The 21,005-nt window shown below is 44.5% G+C and overlaps 1 protein-coding gene across 1 annotated transcript in view; it reads right to left on the reverse strand.

The window, feature by feature from the left end:
- ITPKA (inositol-trisphosphate 3-kinase A) overlaps positions 1-20,232 on the reverse strand; it is a 72,967-nt gene extending 52,735 nt beyond the window's left edge. Inside the window, exon 1 of the mRNA XM_077322821.1 lies at positions 19,222-20,232. Within this exon, the coding sequence (XP_077178936.1) occupies positions 19,222-19,656 (435 nt within the window). The 5' untranslated portion in view covers positions 19,657-20,232. The remainder of the gene's footprint in view (positions 1-19,221) is intronic.
- Positions 20,233-21,005: the final 773 nt, after the last annotated feature.

Genomic DNA, 21,005 nt, shown 5'->3' on the forward strand with positions numbered 1-21,005 from the left:
TAATCTGAACCACTAAAGGATATTTGAGAGATTCAGTCATAGTTCTCCCTTGTAACACGTACATCATTACTGCATGGTATTCGACAAGTTTAATTTTAACTCTCTCTGACTAGGGTTAGGAGGATGAAATAAATAATGAGGACTTTCAAGCACTTCGTACAATAAAAAGGTGCTATATAAACTAATAGGAGTTTATACTGTTGATACAGAAACCACAAATCTGAACACACACAAAATTTTCCACCCAAGGCCATTTGGCTCTGAGCTTCAAGTTATGATGAGTCTGGCAGAAATGGAGCTGACAGAAATCTGGAACCCAAGCACCAATTGTTGAACATTTAAGGATGCCTGGACTCTGTACCCTGGCTCATGTCCACCTTTAGCCTTCTCTTCTACACTAAGGCACTTTTGGTTCAAACATCTTAAAGCTCTTTAAGTAATTAAAACATAATAACCACCCTTCTGAAGTTAGCAGTAAACACTATTATTATGTGGTTTATTTTATTATGTGACTTGCCTACAAGTATAAAATGAGTCAAGGTAAATTGGATCTTCCTACTTAATCTCACAGGAAAACATCATTTTCTAGAATTTCTATTCATTTTGTTTCTCAGCAGCATTTAGCATCAATAATATTTCTGTATCCTATTATATGTATGGGTTATACAGTAAATGATGCTTTATCAAACACTAGGGACACACCCAGGAATCTTTCAAACTACTTCAACTGTCACCACATCTTATTTCTTCAAGTTACCAGAAATTTCTGAAAGGGAGTTATTAATCTAATGCAGTTTTTCTCAACCTGGGGGTCGGGACCTGTTTGGGGGTTGAATGACCCTTTCACAGGAGTTGCGGTAGGGCGAGCAGCTTTGCCGGGGGGGGGGGTCGCTGTTGCCGCTCCTTCTGCAGGTGCCCACGCTCAGCCACCAGCCGCTTCAGCAGTGCCTCCAGCACAGCGCAGTCTCCGGCCAGGCTCTCCAGGGAGCGGCACAGCTCAGTGGGACAAGAGGCAGAACTGAACAGAGAAACCCTGGGAAAAGCCCAATTTATATGCAATCATGAACAATGGGTCTTCATGCCATTGGTCAGTTTCGGTTTAATTTCTGTGAAAGAACACTTGCATAATTTTATGTTTGGGGGTCACCACAACATGAGGGTCGTGGCAATCATTACCAACAGACTCTTTTCTACTGCATCGTTACAACGTATGAATCGTTGACTTCTTGCTTTCCGTCTTGTCTAAAGGTAAAGGTAAAGGTATCCCCTGTGCAAGCCCCAGGTCATGTCTGACCCTTGGGGTGACGCCCGCTAGCGTTTTCATGGCAGACTCAATACGGGGTGGTTTGCCAGTGCCTTCCCCTGTCTTGTCTATCTAGTATACTATAAAATATTTTATGGCAAATACCACAGCATAGGCTTGAGCTGGTTTAACAGCCAGGTCAGACCTCCCAATCGTGAGAGTCAGATGAGAAATTCTGTGGTTATTCAGGTGCCTACAGAAGATGATGGACCGCCCCAGCTCTTCTCCATGCTTAGAAGAAAGGCTAGAGTTCTTTTTGTGCTTGTACTGGGACTTGGGATGAACACAGAAAACAGTAGGAAACTCAGTATGGTTATGGATCAGACTCCACCCTTCCTCTGAGTTGAAGGATGGCCAGGGTTGCAGGAAGGTTAGTGTTATGTATGGATGTTTGGAAAGTTAAAGTTTCAGGTCACAATCAAAAACAGACAAGACAAGGACCATTCACAATTCTAGGAACTGAATCTTTGTGGAGGTGGATCCAAATTTCCTAATGATTCTCAGTGCCAAACAGGAGTGCACAATCAACTAATTCAAGCCACCCCATGGGGAAAAAAACAGTATTTTATGGCTACTAAAATGGGTGGTCCCAAAAATATCTGGGATTTTTTCAGGGCCACCAGATAGTCAGAGGTAAGGCCTTTAAAGGCCAGCTTGGTGTAGTGGTTAGGAGTGCGGACTTCTAATCTGGCATGCCGGGTTCGATTCTGCACTCCCCCACATGCAGCCAGCTGGGTGACCTCGGGCTCGCCACAGCACTGATGAAACTGTTCTGACCGGGCAGTGATATCAGGGCTCTCTCAGCCTCACCCACCCCACAGGGTGTCTGTTGTGGGGAGAGGAATGGGAAGGCGACTGTAAGCCGCTTTGAGCCTCCTTCGGGTAGGGAAAAGCGGCATATAAGAACCAACTCTTCTTCTTCTTCTAAAGGGAACAAGATAACTTTAAATGCCACAAACTTAGTTCACTCCAAGCTGTGAAACTACACAGCTTGGACTGAAGTCTAGTCCCAGGCAGTTAAAGAGATCTTGGCCCCTTTAAAATGCCTGAAACTCATGGAGCCCTAAAATTCTGCATTTGTGATTATTTACTAAGTTCCAATACAATACCAGTATTGAGATTTGGGAATATCATGAAATACTGGTATTTTTCAAGTTCAATATATCCAAAATTGTACAATACTACTGATTAGAGCAGCAGACTCTAAAGAACTGGTGCTGATTTCCCACTCCTCTGCATGCAGTCAGCTGGGTGACCTGTTCTCTTAGAGCTGTTCTTATAGAGCAGTTCTCTTAGAGCTCTCTCAGTCTCATCTACCTCACAGGTGTCTGTAATGGGGAAAGGAAGAGAAAGGTGTTTGTAAGCTGCTTTGGGACTCCTTCAGGTTGTGAAAAGCCAGGTATAAAAAACCAGCTCTCAACTTTCAGTCATGCAGTGAAATTATGGCTGCAGCTATAGGCAAAGCAGCATTTTAAAAAAATGAACACAGCCAGTAGTCAATCAGAAGCCATGCTGGGCAAAATCTCCATGTGACCCTGATCTTTTCCTAAAAACTTTTTTTTTTTACGGCTTTATGGTGTTCATGATTATTATATGATTATTATATTATAGACAAGAAATATGGCCACAAGGATAGAAGATATACTTGGGATGAGAATGGTAAGCACAGAAGGCAGCTGTTTGTCCTCATGGGGCTGTTTGGAAAGCTGACATAGCATTCTAGATTGTGCTTACAGAAGGGCACAGTCTGAAATAGTCAAGCATCCCTGAAAAATACTTAATTTGTAGGTCAGAAACCTTGATAGGAAAGTATTTCCTATTCCCCTTACTCACCTTCAATGAGTGTCAAAACAATGAGTGATTCTCCCCCTTGATCACTGCCATGGCACATGTACACTTATTCCTCCTGAGCTTACACACTAAGACTTGAACTGTATGGCTAGACTTCAAAGATACGATGTGGATACTGGTACCATTCTTCCCTCATGCATGTGCCTATAGATATGACAATGTGACTGGGCCAGCAAGCTTCCAGGAGATTTGAACCTGATACTCCCAGACCTTAGCTCAACACTATAACCAACGCACCTCTCTCCAGTCTGCAATCATTTCAGGCACATTCAGGAAATAATATGTCTGCTTCTCTGAGGTGTGGCAGATGTGATAAACTACACCAGACACACGGGCTTAGTTTCAACATTCCAGAAGAGAAGGCAAGCCCACTCTCATAAGAGAGGTTTGCTGATTTCTTCCTAGGGACCTTCTAGAATAGCTTTCAAGGAAACAAAAGGAACAACAATGCAGGGTCTTTACATCCAAGCCATTAACCATGAAACCAACCACTCTCCCTGGGGGACGTTTACTGCAATAGTGTAACTGTACTTCAGTATAGATGGAAGGGTTTTTAGTGATTAAGTGCCCACACCTGTTAAGGCAGCCTGCCCACCATTCAGTTATCATGCCCACTAGCTGATCTTTTCTTATGACTGTATTGTGTGTGAACAAAAAATGGACTTTTCAATATATGTTTCTCCTGAGCCAATGACAAAGGAGCCCTGGCAGTACCAGCTGCCAAAATAAAAATAAATATCAATTTGTATTTCAAAAGCAAATATAGTCTACCTATCTTTAAATGTCATATTGGCTGACACACAAGTGGTTCCTCAGAAACTTCAGGCTTCTGCATTGCCGGAGCTCTCTATCAAAGCTGCAAACAGAACAAGACCAAAGTTCAGAGAGTCTGTTCTTACAAAACAGATGGGCAAGCTTCTCCCTCCCCCTACCCCACACACAAATGCCCTCCAAGCTCAATGTGTAATTTGCTTGGTCTGAATTTTCTTAAATGAGCTTCCCAGAGAAAGCTTGGGATTTAGATCCTCCCAGAGGATAGCTTACAACTATCCTTTCACCCACTTCTTAAATAGAGAGAGAAGGGGGTTGTGGAAAGTTGACATTCCCAGATTGCACAACTAACAGAGCTTCCTAAAGGGGCTCAAAACTTCAAAAGCATCCAATGCCACCAGGTTGCCTGGAAACCATCTTTTTTCAATTGCTCCTGACTCATTCCACTGAACCATCAGGGAACTGAAAAGATGCGCAGATGCCTTAAGACTGGGACACTATCTTCCCATCACAAGGACAAATTTGAGTGCCATTCATTGCTAAACCCATTAACAGCAAAACCCAGACATTAGTGGGACTTCATGTCTTGAGCAGCTCCTGAGTTCATCATCTACAGATTTAGGGGTGCCAGCCTCCAGATGGGACCTGGGGAACCCCCAAAATTATAGCTACAGACTAACAGATCAGTTACCCTGAAGAAAATTCATGCTTTGGCGGGTAGGTTCTTTGGCATTGTACACCACTGAGGTCTATGGCTTCTCCAGACTCCATCCCCAAATCTCCTGGCAACCTACATTTAAGCTTTAGCTTTCCCTTCATCTTAGAAATGGGAAATTCCCATCAAATGGAACTGGTTATCAGCTATTTTGAGAAGGCAGTTTTATTCATCTGCCACTGCATTCAAATCTAGTTGAGTATCTCTGTCCATCCACAGCATTTTTGAAGACAATTTCTTTAAAATTTCAGTCTTAAGACTTATAATTGCACTGCAATATTCCATTGCATGATTTTTACCTTTAAAACACCACCATTAAATACCCTTGGGTATTTTCTTAATGAGGAAGACATTTTTTTAAAGATCTAAATGTCATCATAAAATAAACTGAAACAAAACATTGTATTTATACAAAGTCTCTTAATCCAGCTGTCCCCAACCCCCAGGCCGGGGACCGGTACCCGTCCATGGATCAGTCAGTACCGGGCTGCGGCTCCTCCTCGTCCTCCTCCCCGGCTGCAGCCTCGGGGGCTGCCCCGTCACTCTGCCGCTGGCTCACCTTTGGTGCTCTCTGGCGGCCGCCATGGCTGAAGCTCCCCCTCAGCATGGCACTGCGCAGCTGCTGCTGCCAGCGCCCCCCAGTGGGTGGCAGGAAGTCAGGGGTGCCGGCAGGAAAGCAAGCAGAGCAGGGGCTCAGGCAGCGGCGACGTCCCTTGGCAAAAGACTATCCCCCCCACCCCCGGGCCTCAGTAAAATTGTCAAGCATCTCTGGTGATAAAAAGGTTGGGGACCACAATCAAACAAACTTTCAGAGCTTTAGAAACATTAACTGAGACTGAGATGGCCCCAAAAATCATTTTTAAAAAGGAAATAAAAACCAGTTCATATGTGACAGCCAAACAGGCCCTACATTTCATGCATGCTTGCTTCTGTCTTGCAATGCTACTCTCTATCACCACATTTGTATTAGGAAAGAATGCAATGCTTTTCTTGTCATCAAGGCCTACTGGAAAAAAAAGTTTTATGGATTATAAATATTATGCCACGCTACCAGTGGTGATTACTCTGCATCTTCCATCTGCTGTGGTGTATAACTGTACATTGGTTACCAATTATCTGATGTTTAAAATGTTCCCATGTTACAGACACACATCGTTCATGGATTAAAGTACTATTGAGGTTTCTCAAAGACATGAATGCATGTGTTTTGTTTTTTCATCATCCTTTTTCTTTATAATCTAAAAGAGTACATTTGACCCTTGAAACCCAATTAAAGTGGCATCGCCCATTACAGCACTGCTCATAGTACAAATTCAAGCTTATACTAGGCTAAGTAGCATAGTCAAACACAATGTACCTTTGAACCATGAATTATACTTTGAAGAAGAGACTGAAAGAGATACATGGATTAGGAAACATAAAATAAATTATTCAAACAAATAAAATGAAATAAACAGTTCGACTCAAAGGCAATTGTCACAATCAAGCAAATTCAGGCAGTCACCACCCATATCCAGAGACAGTTCAGCTCCCAAGTAACAGATGGAGGAGGCAAATAATCACAGAAGCCATTAACATTACACCCTGCTTGTTCAGGTTTTTCTATTTCCATCAACAGTTCTGAAAGTTCTTTTACATCGTCTCTGGCTCCAAGTTCCTTCCATCCAGGGGACAAAGGAGCTAACTGGGAACAGGGTTCTCTGAGATGCAGTCCTACAGAATCAGCTATTCTGAGATCTGAAATTGTCAACATTCTGACAATGCAAATATCTTACTTAAATTTGTTTTTAAAAGTGTACCTGATACCTCTGTCTCCCTACTGTTCTTTGGATGCAAGAAGGCAGGATATGAGCATGCACTGCTTGCCATGTACACCATGAAAAGGAGATGTTCAGCACACAGCATGATAGGAGGGTTTTGAGGCTTCAGAAAAAGGTAAATCAAAATAGGACCATTGATGCCAATAACAATGGTTACATACGTATTAGAAGTATTTTGCATCTACACCGACCCATAAAATCTTAAACGTACACAAGATTGCATAGACCCACTTCTCAAAAACAAACAATAGATTCTTCTTCAAACAGAGAGCTATCCCAGCATTTCACAGGTGAATTCATTTATTCATCCATGCAATAAATATACCACACCTTATGAACAGGTTTTGCCACAAGGGATGTGGGATGTATCTAATGCAACTTTGCTATGTGTTACTTAAGAAAGGCACAGCAGTTCCTCCCAAAGAAACCTGTCTGGTCATGGTCTCTCCAATACTGATCTTTGCCCTTTATTGTTAATGTTTTTGTCTGTAACAACTTACTGCCCTTAACATTGCCATGACTGTTTCTGACAGTTTAAAGTGACAGTCTCCTGTGCTCGTTTATTCAGAATCACTGAGCTTAGCAGGACTGTCAAGCACAGAACGGCTCAGGCAGAAAATCTGGTTTTTGTTTTTTGCTTTGTTGTTGTTTTAACATCCTGATAATCAGGCTGGTAACTAGTTAGCAAAGGGGAGGAGAAGCATGCATACAGTTCCCATTAACAGGGATGTAGAAATGCAATCTTTCTTCCACATAACTTTTACTGTAACAATTTATACTCCTAAATGCAGTATTTGAATCTCAATGCATTCAAAAATGTATTCAAAAGCCCTAAGAGAATTGTAACCAGCCCCAAGCCACTGAGGAAAACCCAGTTTTCCAGATTAGACAACACTGTTCATAACCTCTAAACTAGTGGTCCCCAACCCCCAGTCCGTGGATCAGTCGGTACCGGCCCACGGCTCCTCCTCGTCCTCCTCCCTGGCTGCTGCCTCAGGTGCTGCTCTGCCACTCTGCCACCGCTCACTTTTGGTGCTCTCCAGCAGCCGCCATGGCAGGGGCTCCCCCTTGGCGTGGCACTGTGCAGCTGCTGTGCAGGAAGTCGAGGGCACCAGCGGGAAATTAAGTGGAGCAGGGGCTCAGGCGACGACCTCCCTCGGCACAGGACTACCCCCCCATGGGCCTCAGAAAAATGTCAAGTGTTGACTGGTCCCTGGTGATAAAAAGGTTGGGGACCACTGCTCTACACCACACTGGCTCTCTGAAAATTGTGAGCATTTAACAAAAGCTTGAGAGCTACACTTCCATGCTTTAAGCGGTTATTCATGGCCCTAGTCAGACTCACTTCCCGTGAATAATCTAGAGGATGATGTACTGTCTGGAATGAGCCAGGAGTGCTCATTTCCTCAAGTGTCCACACAAAGGAAACAACAAATTATCAAAAAACAAAACCCAAAACCAGTTTTACTAGCATCTCTAGACCACTATAAATCTGTGTAGAAAAAATCTGATGTGTAAGGGCAACCACAGGCAACTAGTAGTAATGGCATGAGAAAAGTGTGTATTAAAACAGTCTAAGAAGACTAATATGATCAGTAATAAAGCACTAAAGTAATCTGAGAAAACATGAAAATTATTTACAACAACAAAGAAAACAGCAAGGCTTAAATATGTTACCGAAAAACATCGCATGAAAATTAACACAGTGTTAAAGCTACCACTTAAAAATCCATTAGAAAGCCTTTCCCATATATTTCAGTTTTAAAATAAAATTGTCTCCAGCACTATTAGTTTATGTAACCTGAGATGTAATGGCTTGTATCTTTTTTTCACAGTTATGAAATGTGGGTGTCTTTAAAGTAGTTTGGGAGCCACAGAGAACAAGTGAGAAAAAATAGATCAGTCCAAGTCTAATGAAGAGTATTTGCGATGGGTACTTCTTGTTCCCAAAATAATCACATGTACAAAAGAAGGTAGCTCTTTCTGTGTTCCTCATTTATAATGACACACAGCTGTCATTCCTATCCACAATCCACTTTCTCACTCAGAGGAGGAAACCCTGACTCATGGGCCATTTTGTACATCAAACACAAAGGAAAGGGTAAAATTCTAATTTCCTACTTCCCAGGGTGAGGTGGAGGAGATCAACTTAGATCCTTTGGAATTCTCATTGCTTAAAGTGTTTATTAAAGTGCAATTACCTTCACTTGTTACAAACTGGGAGCATTTGTCTTGTGGGGCTAGTGTGCCCCTTGTAAAAGGAAAGGTTGGTCATAAAAGCAGATCCATTGTTTATATCTGGAGTTTTTCATCAATAAAATCAGCTCTGCCTTACACCTTTCTGCCTCAAACCACAGCATTCAAAGGGTCGTGGAGTTTTTCGGCTTGGATTAAATGAATGTGCACGCCTGTTTGGCACCAAGAATTGTTAGGAATTTTTTATAATGTTGAGTGAAACTGCAAAGCAAAGGGACAGAGCTCTGAATCTCACAGAGCATTTTTGCTGACAGAAGGATTTCTGCCAGGAGAGCACAACTTTCCCACCTCCTGCTTTCTGCTGCAGCTTAACATGGAGCATTTCCAGTGGAATTTTGAACTGCAGCCAGGACAGGGCTTATTGACAGGAGTGATTTGTGGGATCCGACTCAGAGTCAGCACTTCAGTACCTTGCATAGTTTATTACCTCTATGCCTTCTCCTGTGACACGAGAATTAGTATATTAGAAAATCTATTTATCTAACTTATAAAAGGGGAAGAATTCTACTTTTTATGACACAGGTTGTTGTTTAATCATATAGGTAAGTACAGTCCTGTTCATGTCAATTTTGAAGCACAGACAAACACTACACTGTGTTTCCGACATGGCACTAAGGTCTAACACAGAGACAACAAAGATCATAGATCCCTGCATCATTAACATTTTTTTAAACAATCTGGTCCTCCCCCTCCAGCTTGGTGCAGTGGTTAGGAGTGCTGACCTTTACGGTTTGATTCCCCGCTCCTCCCCCACATACAACCAGCTGGGTGACCTTGGGCTCGGCACAGCACTGATAAAGCTGTTTTGACCGAGCAGTGATATCAGGGCTCTCTCAGCCTCACCCACCTCACAGGGTGTCTGTTGTGGGGAGAGGATAGGGAAGGTGAATGTAAGCCGCTTTGAGCCTCCTTCAGGTAGAGAAAAGTGACATACAAGAACCAAGTCTTCTTCTTCCTCATGCAAAAGTTGTACCAGAATGGAGGTTTGCTTTTTGAAGCCATTCCCCCAAAGCAGCTGTGTATTATTAATTGGTATAGTGCATGTAGTGGAGCCAGGAGAACAAAGTATTGTCTGGGAGCCGGGCAAAGGGTATTTGGAGGTAGTTTGTCCTATCATGATCTCTAGTGTTCCTTGGAGGAACTACCATGCTAATCCTAACCCCGCCTGCGGCGCCGCAGACTAAATAAAGCCGTAAGGGCTTAGGGGGAAGAGTTAGGGCGGGCTCTGTCCGGGATGAGGAAGGGTGCCGATTGGCCCCTTCCTCCGGACAGACCATCGACCATTGCAAAGCGCTTGCCGATTGGCCTCTCCGATTCCCGCCCTGCCGACAAGGGAGCAACTGCGAGCTGCGCGGCTCGCAGTTGCTCCCTTGCCGGTGGCCTGATGCATCAGGAGGCGCAAAGCTGCGCGCGCCTGCCAGGAGCTCCCTTGCCTAGCACCCGCTGTATTGTGAGTACAGCGGACTTGATTACTAGTCCTTGGATATTTCCCATCCAAATACTAGCAAGGGTTAGCCCTGCTTAGCATCTGAGATCTGAGGGAACATTAGGCTTGCCTGAGCTAGCAGCTGTGTGACTGCATGGAACACAGACCTATCTCTTTAAAAATCTGTAAAAGGCAAACTGCATGCTTCTTTGCAGCCCCAGGAAGGAGAGAGGGATTAACCCTTCAACTGATGCAGGTTTGCTAATCAAATCTCTTTCCCTCCCATCATTAGTTCGTCTTTTTTAAGCCAAAGGCAGGGAGGTTTGTTTTAAAGGCTGACTTTACTTCCTTTAATGTACTAATAACAGAATCTGACAGAGCTTTTTTGTTAGAAAAAACAATGACTGGTTTTTGCGTCACCACTACAAGCCCCTCAGTCCAAATCTGAATCAGATGCTTACAATTTATATTTGATAGTAAAATGTGATCTGTGAAATTCACTGTGTCTATTCGAACTTTTGGATAATTAAACCATTAAATATAATTTCATGTGACTATTATTTGTGCCTGTCAGAAATATGTGGGTTGAAAATTGATCCTCAAACCAGTTATCTTCCTGAAATGGCCCAGGAGCCATCTGCAATATGAAAAACAAAATCATTGTATTTATTTTATGATTTACATAAAAATAACAATAAATAAAAATAAGGTATTCATTCATTCATTCAATGTATATATTTCTCAATTTATATATATTTAATAGAATAGAAAATAAAATAAAACCATTCCAAATGTCACACTACCGGTATATTCCTAATTCATTTAACACTAACTAAAACCATTTGGACTAGCTAAACTCTGGAAAAATAACCTATTTTAGGCATACAAATGGTGTTTTCGCTATTATGGAAATCAGAATCATAGAGTTGGAAGGGATCTCCAGGGTCATCTAGTCCAACCTTCTGCAGAATTCCAAGGCTTTTAAAATTTCCTTGCTATGTTTCAAACAGTCGCCATGTGGGTTTGCAGAAGTACAGCTAAATTCAAATCCAGCAGCACCTAGGGAGCAACAAAATTTGGAGGGTATAAGCTTTCAACAGTCTAAGCTCCTTCATCATCATCAGTAATAACTGCAAGAAGCCACAAAGGGGACAGTAAACGTTTTAACATTTCAAGATACTAGGCTGCTCCTTCCAGCTCTCTGCATCTTCCCATGGAAAGCACTTTTACTCCAAGCCAAATCATGAAGATTCTGTAGTGGTGACGCAAATCTTTAGCCCTATGAAGCATTCCACAGGCAAGCTAGAGGACAGGAAAAGCGGAAACAGTATTAAATCCAAGGCTGCAGAGAATGGGCAGCCAAGCTGACAAATGCTACAATACATATTGTCTCGAAAAAAAATGGCTGTGACGTACTTCGCTAATTTCCCCTGGAGTGAAATTGGCAAAATATTAAATCAAAAATATTCCCAAACAAGTTCAGAAAGTTCCTTATCATTAAAAAGGGGCAGGAGGGGGGGTTGCAGTCTCTGACTGACTGCATTTGGACTGGATTACCCCACAGTAATAAAAAGAGATAAGTGCTTAAAATGATCTATAGTGATTGTTATATTAACTGACCTGTGCAACTGCAGAAAGGAATAAACTGGAAAACCAAACATCACTTTAGAATTTAATAATGATCTTCTGTACCTGAACACATTCCAACAGATCAGATCTCTTCATTTAACTCTATTCTTGCAAATCTTTTTGATATCAATCTAAAAAGTATCACTGTATTTATTTTAGCAATCATAACAAGATACTTGGGAAATCTAATAAAATTGCCACTTTTCTGTGGTTGCAGATAAACAAATAACATGCAAAGTGATTTTCATAACAGCTCTGCTTCCTACAGCTGTTTCCCAGCAAAGATCACAAAGCGATCAAGCAATTTGCATCATCTTTCTAATAAAAGGAGGCAACGCAACCTTTTGTACAAACCCAGCATAAAACTTGCAGAAAAACTATGAACTAGACAGTATGATTTTACTTTATAATACTTATAGTTATGGAAAGTCAGTTTGGAGTGAGAGCCAGTTTGGTATAGCGCAGCAGTTCTTAACCTTACCTTTGCCATGACCACAACTTCAGCGGTGGCTGCAGAGGCACATGTGCATGCAGGCGCGCAACAATCAAGGCGGCGTGGAGGTAGCCATTGCCATGGCTCTGCCACCTCCACCGGCCACTGCCCGCCCCCAACTCCACCCGCCGCTGCCCGCCTTGGCCTGTCGCCCTCCGCAGTGGCTAGCAACCTGGCAACCCCAGGGAAGGGGCCAAACGACCCCAAGGTTGAGAACCATTAGTATAGTGGTTAAGAGCAGAGGACTCTAAACTGGAGATCTGATTTTGATGCCCCACTCCTCCACAAGCCAGCTGAAAGACCATGGATCAGTCACAGTTCTCACAGAGCTCTCTCAGGCCCACCTGTCTCACAAGGCATCTGTGGGGAAGGCAACTGTAAACCACTTTGAGACTCCTTCAGGTAGTAAAACAGCAGGGTATAAAACACAACTCTTATTATTGCTAACTAAAACCGGCTTCAACTTTCGATCCTGAAGATCAAAAGTGAGGGGGGACAGGTATAATGTTGTTTAAAAGAAGCAAAATGTTGAGTGAGTGATCTTGCATTCACTGCACCTCAACCTGTCAATCAATAAGGTCAACCAATCGGTGGTTTGTTGGTCTAGCACTTTTTTAAAAAACTTGAAACTTACATGTAGCAATGCATATTGCCCTATGTAAACGCATTGCCCCCCAAAAATCATGGCCAAACAGAGGAGGGCACAGTGAGGGAGTCAGATTCCCCCCCACACACACTGTCATTCCAAATGGCATTAAGTCTCTCTTTAGTTGTTTTGAACTAAGTGCATCCTTCCCTTCCTCTTCGGTTCTCAGGCTCCCTTCCCTTCTTCTCCTCTCTTCCCGCCCCCCTGCTCAGCCAATCCATGCCATTCCACAGTTGCCCCAGACTCCTTCCCTCCCCAGCACCTCTTAAGCCGGGCACTGTCTTCATGCCGCCCGGCATACAGGACAAAGTCCATGCTCTGTACCAAGAGAACCAAGATAAGATTCAACTTGTTCACCCTCATCCAGTCCACTACAGACTCCAAGTCTGGGTTTAGAACATCACTGTTCCCAGCCCCCAATAAGAATTGAACCACCATAACATGATGCTCCCCAGTCCCAGTACCAAAAAGCATCTCAGTGTAATTCTATAGTTCATTGTATCAATGGCTGCTGAGAGATCCAGCAGAACTAGTAGGGTCACATTCCCTCTATCTAGCTCTTGGTAGACATCATCAACCAAGGCGTTCAAAGCAGTCTCTGCTCCAAATCCTGGCCCACAGCCACAATGAAATGGGTCCAGAAAAATCAGTCTCTTCCAAGAGCCCCTGGAGTTGAGAAGAAACTACTCACTCAAACACCTTTTCAGAAAGAATGGAAGATTGCAGATTGGTTGGAAGTTTTCCAACATAGTAAGACTTAGGTAGGGGTTTTGTTTCAAAATAGCTGTAATCACTGCCTCCTTGAGCACAGTGGTACAATTTTTACCATTTACCATTTCCCTTGCCCACTCAGCCAGCTCCCTTGGACAGTGTTCATCAGCCAGGAAGGGTCAAGAACACAGGTGGTAGGTCTCCAAGGATATTGTCCACATCCTCAAAGTCTTCACAGGCTAAAAATAGCTGTCAGATTATTCCTCCTTTCCCCTGCCCCAATCACTTGACTATTGTTTTTCAAACAAAATCTTGTAATAATTCAGAAGGGGGTAATCCTTCTATATCAACATTCTGTATTCACTTTTTATTTCCAAAACTGTGTTGTTTTCCCTAGTAGAGGAAAGAAGATTCTGTGTCACTGATCAGACTACTACTAAAAATGCTCAGTGTACTCTCAATATGGTAGGAATGGGAATTTGCCAAGGAAAACAGAAAGTCTCTTCAGAGTAAGCAAAATAATTACACCCAATTCCAAGAAAAACAGCTTGCCTTTTCTTTTAAAATGTAATTTTTATGTATATGAATATGAATGAGCACCTGCAATATTACAGAACAGATTCTCTGGAAAGAACACATTCTTGCCAAAATGGACAAAAGAATGCCTAGTAATAGTTCAAAACACCTCCCATTTTCCATTCATGCTCACATAAAAGGCAGCTATAAAATCAGTATCTAGAGTTAAAATTGTATGGTACTGAAATACATGCTGGGAAGTACCTAGCAATGGTTTTAAAAGTTATTTTGCTTTTAAATCCAAGTACAAAAATTGTCTGATTTGCAAATACATAACAAAACAAAGCTTGACCATAACTACAAGGAAAATGCTGACGTTTGATGTTCAGGCATCAAAAGTTTTAGGGAATTCATAAATATTTTATATTGAACAATGGTAATCTTCATTCAAGAGCCTCTTGTGGCGCAGAGTGGTAAGGCAGCAGACATGCAGTCTGAAAGCTCTGCCCATGAGGCTGGGAGTTCAATCCCAGCAGCCGGCTCAAGGTTGACTCAGCCTTCCATCCTTCCGAGGTCGGTAAAATGAGTACCCAGCTTGCTGGGGGGTAAACGGTAATGACTGGGGAAGGCACTGGCAAACCACCCCGTATTGAGTCTGCCATGAAAACGCTAGAGGGCATCACCCCAAGGGTCAGACGTGACCCGGTGTTTGCACAGGGGATACCTTTACCTTTAATCTTCATTCATGGCTCTACATGAATACAGTATACAGTACATTTTCACAGAAAACCTTTGTCTACAACAATACCTATGGGATATGGTATACTGACATGCATCCTAATACTTTTGTTGTGGGAATATAGGCAATTGCAGGAAGAAAAACACTGGACATTACTGATTTCTCCACAAACGCATCCTGATTGTATTATAAGACAAAAGTGCAAGCCTACTTCTCCAATCTTTTGCAAGCCTTTTCCTCCCTTACAAATCAGTTTTTAAGCAAGTTGTGAAGACCTGTGGATTGTTGTCTTGTTTTCACATTAGTTACTTTCTCACAGCATATGGCTGCCCATATGTACACCCATCTAAAACTGTTTATAATTGCCTCAATGACCCATTATGCACGGGGGTTTTAGCGCACATTCGGGGTGGAATGGCGGATAACGCACGGAGCCGGCTGCAACCGGCTGCAGCTTCGGTGCATGCCGCCGAAAAAGCCGCGTCAGTGAAACGCGGAAGAAAGCGCAGCTTCCGGGTGAGCGGGGCGCAACCAGAAATGGCGCCCGGATCGGCGCGTGCATAATCGGTTACTCTGGGTTTTGCCGCCGTCGCGCCCCGCCCCGTGTATAACCGGTATGCGTCGCGTCTTCCCCCTCCGCGTTTTCCATGTGACCCGAAATCGCCGTTTCGGCGGCCGTGCATAATGGGCCTACGTGCTGCATTTATGAGATGATTAAAAGATTTTAATCTGACTCAGGACAGGACACTAGGACAAAATGTGAAAATTTATCATTTAAACTACTGAAATTAACACCTCGTTTATATCAAAAACAGGACATTTTACTTGACTGAGATAGCCTAAAAGAAAGATACACGAGAATTAAGGATAAAGATGGTTCTAAAACAGATACTTCTGGTAAGGAATGGCAATTTTTATATGCAAGTTTTTCAAGACCTATAATATTTGCAATGTATGGCTGTGAAAGTTGGACCATAAGGAAGGCCGGGCATCAAAGAGGGAGGCTTTTGAACTCTGGTGCTGGAGAAGACTCTTGCGAGTCCCTTGGACTGCAAGGCGAACAAACCAGTCAGTCCTAGAGGAGATCAGCACTTACTGCTCCTTAGAAGGCCAGATCCTGAAGATGAAATTGAAATCCTTTGGCCACCTCATGAGAAGGAAAGACTCCCTGGAGAAGAGCCTAATGCTGGGAGCGATCGAGGGCAAAAGAAGAAGGGGACGACAGAGAATGAGGTGGCTGGATGGAGTCACTGAAGCAGTCGGTGCAAACTTAAATGGACTCCAGGGAATAGTAGAGGACAGGAAGGCCTGGAGGATCATTGTCCATGGGGTCACGATGGGTCGGACACGACTTCGCACCTAACAACAAAATAATATTTGCAATGAACACAAATCTTTTAAACTTATAAAGTGGTTTAGGTGAACCCAACTGCATAACTTAAGGACAAATAGCATATCACACCACATCCGGAAGACATGGTTCTCCTGTTTACAAAACTGTTCCATTTCTCTTGTGTGACGGGGAATTAAGTTTGCCTACTGTAATTATTATGTGATATTTCTATAAGCCCAATTCTAAAGGGCTTCCGTATCCACTGAAAACTGATACAAGGTCAGACCTCAAATTATCAGCCATACCCTTGCAAATCAAAGCCATTATTTCAGTTTGGGTTGTGATTTTTTTTTAGAAGTGTCACCGCAAAATAACTTAATGAAACATGCCATTTTATATCACCTTTAGGGAGACAGCACTCCTTGGTATACAATTTACAGGAACACACAGGAAGTTGCTTTATACAGAATCAGACAAATCATTGGGCTATTATTGCCTACTCAGACTGGCAGCCCCTCTCTAGGATGTCAGGCAGAGATCATTCACATCAACTGCTACCTGCCCCTTTTAAACTGGAATTGCTGGGGATTGAATATAGAGTCTTCTCATGCTAAGTAAACATTCTACCACTGAGCCCATGGCCCTTCCACTTGCAGTGTATATTTAATGAAAAGCTAGCAAAGGATGATTGGTTAGATCTAACCCATCTACTAAACACTGGATCCTAACACTGACTCCCCCTTAGGAATGCAGAAGCCGTATATGAAACACTTTGAATATTTTAAAGACTTATAAGAACACCTATTGGGATGTATCACATAATACTGCTCCATTAATGTTGGGACCTTCCTCTCTTGCAAAGAGTCTCCTGCAGACTCTCATGTTTTCATACCGGGAAGTTCCAGTATTACAGGGCACAGTCAGAAGTACAACCCAATATTTCCTCTAAATATCTGCACTGACATCTTTGAACCCCTGCATGCAAAGTGAGCTCAGAGCAGAGTATCCTTCTTGCTAAATCAGGAAGATGAGCTGTTCCCACCACTCAAGATGAGCTGTTCACCACCACTCCCCCCTCATTAAGAAATCAGTGCTGGCATGATGATCTAACTTTTCCACGTGCCAGGTTGCAAAATTTCATTATTTGGGGAGGCTTCTAGAGATTAAATGCCATGATCTTATGCATGTTTATTTGTAAGCAAACAGTATTGCTTTCAGTTAAGCTAGCTAAGTAAATTTGCTGAAGACTATGGCTTGATATCATGAATATAAATTCATTTACTTATAAGTTGCATTGTTTATTTCCAGGCAATTGCATTTAAGATCAGAGTGCCACCCACAAGTAAATTGATTTCACGGTCATTACTTAAGGGTCAGATCACTCTTCTTTCTCTGATCAGTATTGATGTTCTGTGGACAGTAACAAGTTAATGTGAGTACTGGCCAATCTTTAATAAGATTGGGCACAACACCCAAGATCATGTAAGTTGATAAGTGTTCTCAAAATAGTCGCCAATATGATCATTACTAGTTTTGATGGGCTCTAGCTACCCTTTGAAGCCATTTCTAGTCATGCAACCCTTGGTAAATAATTTCACCAGCATTAAAAGTTCAAGATCATCCAAACCAGTGGTGCTCAACCTAGGGGTCAGGACCCCTTACTTTCACAGGGGTTGCGGCAGGGCAAGCAGCTTGGCCGGGAGGGGGCCATACAACAGCCTTGCGGGGTAGATCGAGTGTTTGTCTGTCTGGAGCAGTGGAAAAGAGCGAGATCGGAATGGTGGGACAAGAGGCAGAACTGAACTGAGAAATCTCAGGGGGGGGAAACAATTATATATAATATATATCACCTCCCACATATACATCACCTCCCACATTCTCTATCGCCTTAGTAGGTGGGAGTATATTGTGATTGCCGCCGCCATGTTATGTTGTGATTTTTAATGTCTTTTAATGGGGTTTTAATTGGGGTTTTTAAGACAACAGTCACCCGCCACCAGCCTACCCAGGGAGTGGCGGGAAATAAATCAAATCATCATCATCATCATGAATAATGGATCTTCACACCACTGGTCAGTTTCAGTTTAATTTATGTGAATGAACACTTGCATAATTTTATGGTTGGGGGTCACTGTATTGAAGGGTCGTGGCATTAGGAAGGCTAAGAACCACTGATCTAAACTGTAACCCACTGCCATGTTTTTATTTTTTATAGACTTGCCACAAGCCTTATAGCTTGACATTATCACAATTGTTAATCCATTCATCATGTTTAAAGAGTACATCTGTGAAGAAATCATATATGAACTAGTACTTTGCCTATTGACATGTCATTTCTTCCCAATACGCAAGAGTCCTATAAATAGTCCCTAAACCAAAAGGCTCTGCAAGGTATAGTGCAAATAAAATAAGGCAGTGACTCATTATTTCTTGTGTGCTACTTCCAGGAGCAGCATGCAGGTTTCTTATTTAGTCACGCAAAAACATACAGGGGAAACCTGAACAGCATAAGCCTCCAAACCTTCTCAGGAAGATCAGGGACTTGCCCAGGGCAACTCCAATGAGTGTGAATTTCAGTCCAAGTCTCTCCAGTCTAACCAGTGGACTCCAGTGACTCTTCCGAACATTAGGAAAATCCTACCAGAGCCCTCATTATCTGGCTGGATCGGCCAGCTTCCGAAAATTCCACCAGTGGAAGGAGGGGAGCGGAGTCACCCTTTCCCCCCTGCCCTTCCTTCCACCGCCCTCAGACCTAACAGCTCTTTTCAGAGAAAGCCGAAGTGAGCAGCCCAATCCTCTAAAACCTTACTCAGAAATGAATCCCACTGTATTCAATGAGGCTTACTCCCAGGAAAACGCACGACTGCAGCTCTAGACGGTGGAAGTGGCAGGAGAGGGGGCGCATCAACCTTCCCCTTCCCCGCCCGATCAAATTAAAGTTTAAAGCGCCCGAAATCGGCCGAGCGGCGCAGGGGGCTCAGCACCCGCACGCGGCCAGCGGGGGCTGCTCACCTGGTGGGTTTCCTCGCCGTGCTCCAGGTGGACGATGCCCTGGCTCCTGCCTTCCGTGTCGCTCAACAGGTCGTCCTCCGAGTCCTCGAAGAGAGACGACGAGCCGGTGGAGGAGAGCGACGAGGTGGAGAGGCGCCGCGAGCAGTCCGTCGTCAGCCAGGCGCCATCGGGCTCTGTGCGGGGGACCCCGGCCGGGCTGCGCTGAGCCTCCTCGCCGTCCTCCTCCGGGGTGACGGTCAGCTGGGGGATCACCGGCTGCAGCACCCCATTGCGAGGCCGGCAACTCTTCTTGGGCCGCTCCGACAGCCGCTCGCTGGCCGCCGCGCAACGGGCTTCGAAGAGCGAGCGCAGCTCCCCCACGCTCAGCCGCTTTCCCCGGCCCAGCTCCGGGCTGCCGCCGCCGCCGCTCCCCTCGCGAGCGGCTCGCGCCTCCATGGAAGACGCAGTTGCTCCTGCGGCGGCTCCTGCTGCTGCTGCTGCTGCTGCTGCTCCCGAGTGGCTGCCGGGGAGCGCCGCGGCGCCCGCAAGCGGCGGGGGCGAGCAAAAGCAAGAGGCGGCGGCGGGCGCGACGTGGAGTGGAGCTGCTGCGTCCGGAGCGCGAAGCAAGTGCCAGAGGGCTCGAGGCGACGCGGCTGCCGGGCGGGCATGGCCAGCCTGCCTGCCTGCTTGCCTGCCTGCCTCCTCAGGCCCAGGCCAGCCTGCTCTGACTCACGCCGGTGGAGCTGCGGAGTTGACGAACCAGCCCTTCTGCCCGGGCCATATGGGTCGCTCCGCTTCCACGCCGCCCTCAGGCTCTACGAAGGGAGGGGAGGAGGAGCCAAAGCACGCACGGCCAGACCGCCCTTGCCCACAGTGGGCGGCTCGCCTGTTTACTTTGAATGAACGCTTCCCCCGCGGGCGTCCCCCGCTCCCGTTTGGTTTCACTTTCTGCGAAACCCGGGCTTCCGTCACGAAACCCAAGGGAGAAGCGCGTAACGCAAGCCGAGTTTCTACTTTCTACCTTAGTCGGCTGTGGAGTGCGATGGCCCCGCCGGCGTGCAGCGTCCTGGGTCTGAGAGGCCCCAAGTTCAGTTGGCTCCTTCCCACATGTAGAGCATACACGTGGTGCTCTAGTGGCGGCGGGAGGCTCAAACGCCAGGATTGCCTTAGCAGGCAAGTAATGTGCCGAGGAGGAAGCCATCTCCGCCTTTGAGGGGAAAATTCATGTTCCTGCGGAGGAATTTTTCCGAACACAATAGATATTTCACAGCTTCATAGAGATTACTCGTGCTTTTACTCTTTACATATTGCATGCACTGAAGAACTGGTTTCTCTGAGAGTAGGGAAAGGAAGAGTCCATGTGCTAGGCAGGTAGGCCTAGAAAATAAATCCTCACTTTTGCCAAACTTTCAGACCCTCTAGATGTCTTTATCTTGTCTGGCTGGCATGTGTCAGTGGTTGGGAGTAAAACAGGGAAAATATAGCACTCATTGGGGTCTCCCACACTTCTGGTTTCAAAGCAGCTAAGAAAACGGGAACTACAAAGCCCTTCATGCTTAGGGTCCGTTTACTACTGGGTCGCCTTGAAGTGCTCTGCTGAGGCCGCTTGCTCGTCTGAGTCTTATGAAAGTTGGCATCCTGAAAAGGGGTGGCACAGCTGTTCTTCCTTGCTGCAGCTCCTACCTGGTGGAATGGCCTGCTCGTGGGGGCTGGGAAATTGCCCTAAAGTTATCACTCCACAGACCATATATAACAGCATTGTTCACAAGAAAAATTTTATAAAAGAATACAAATGTGGGAGAAAG

Source organism: Paroedura picta, chromosome 2 (assembly GCF_049243985.1).
Source record: "Paroedura picta isolate Pp20150507F chromosome 2, Ppicta_v3.0, whole genome shotgun sequence".
Classification (NCBI taxonomy): Eukaryota; Metazoa; Chordata; class Lepidosauria; order Squamata; family Gekkonidae; genus Paroedura; species Paroedura picta.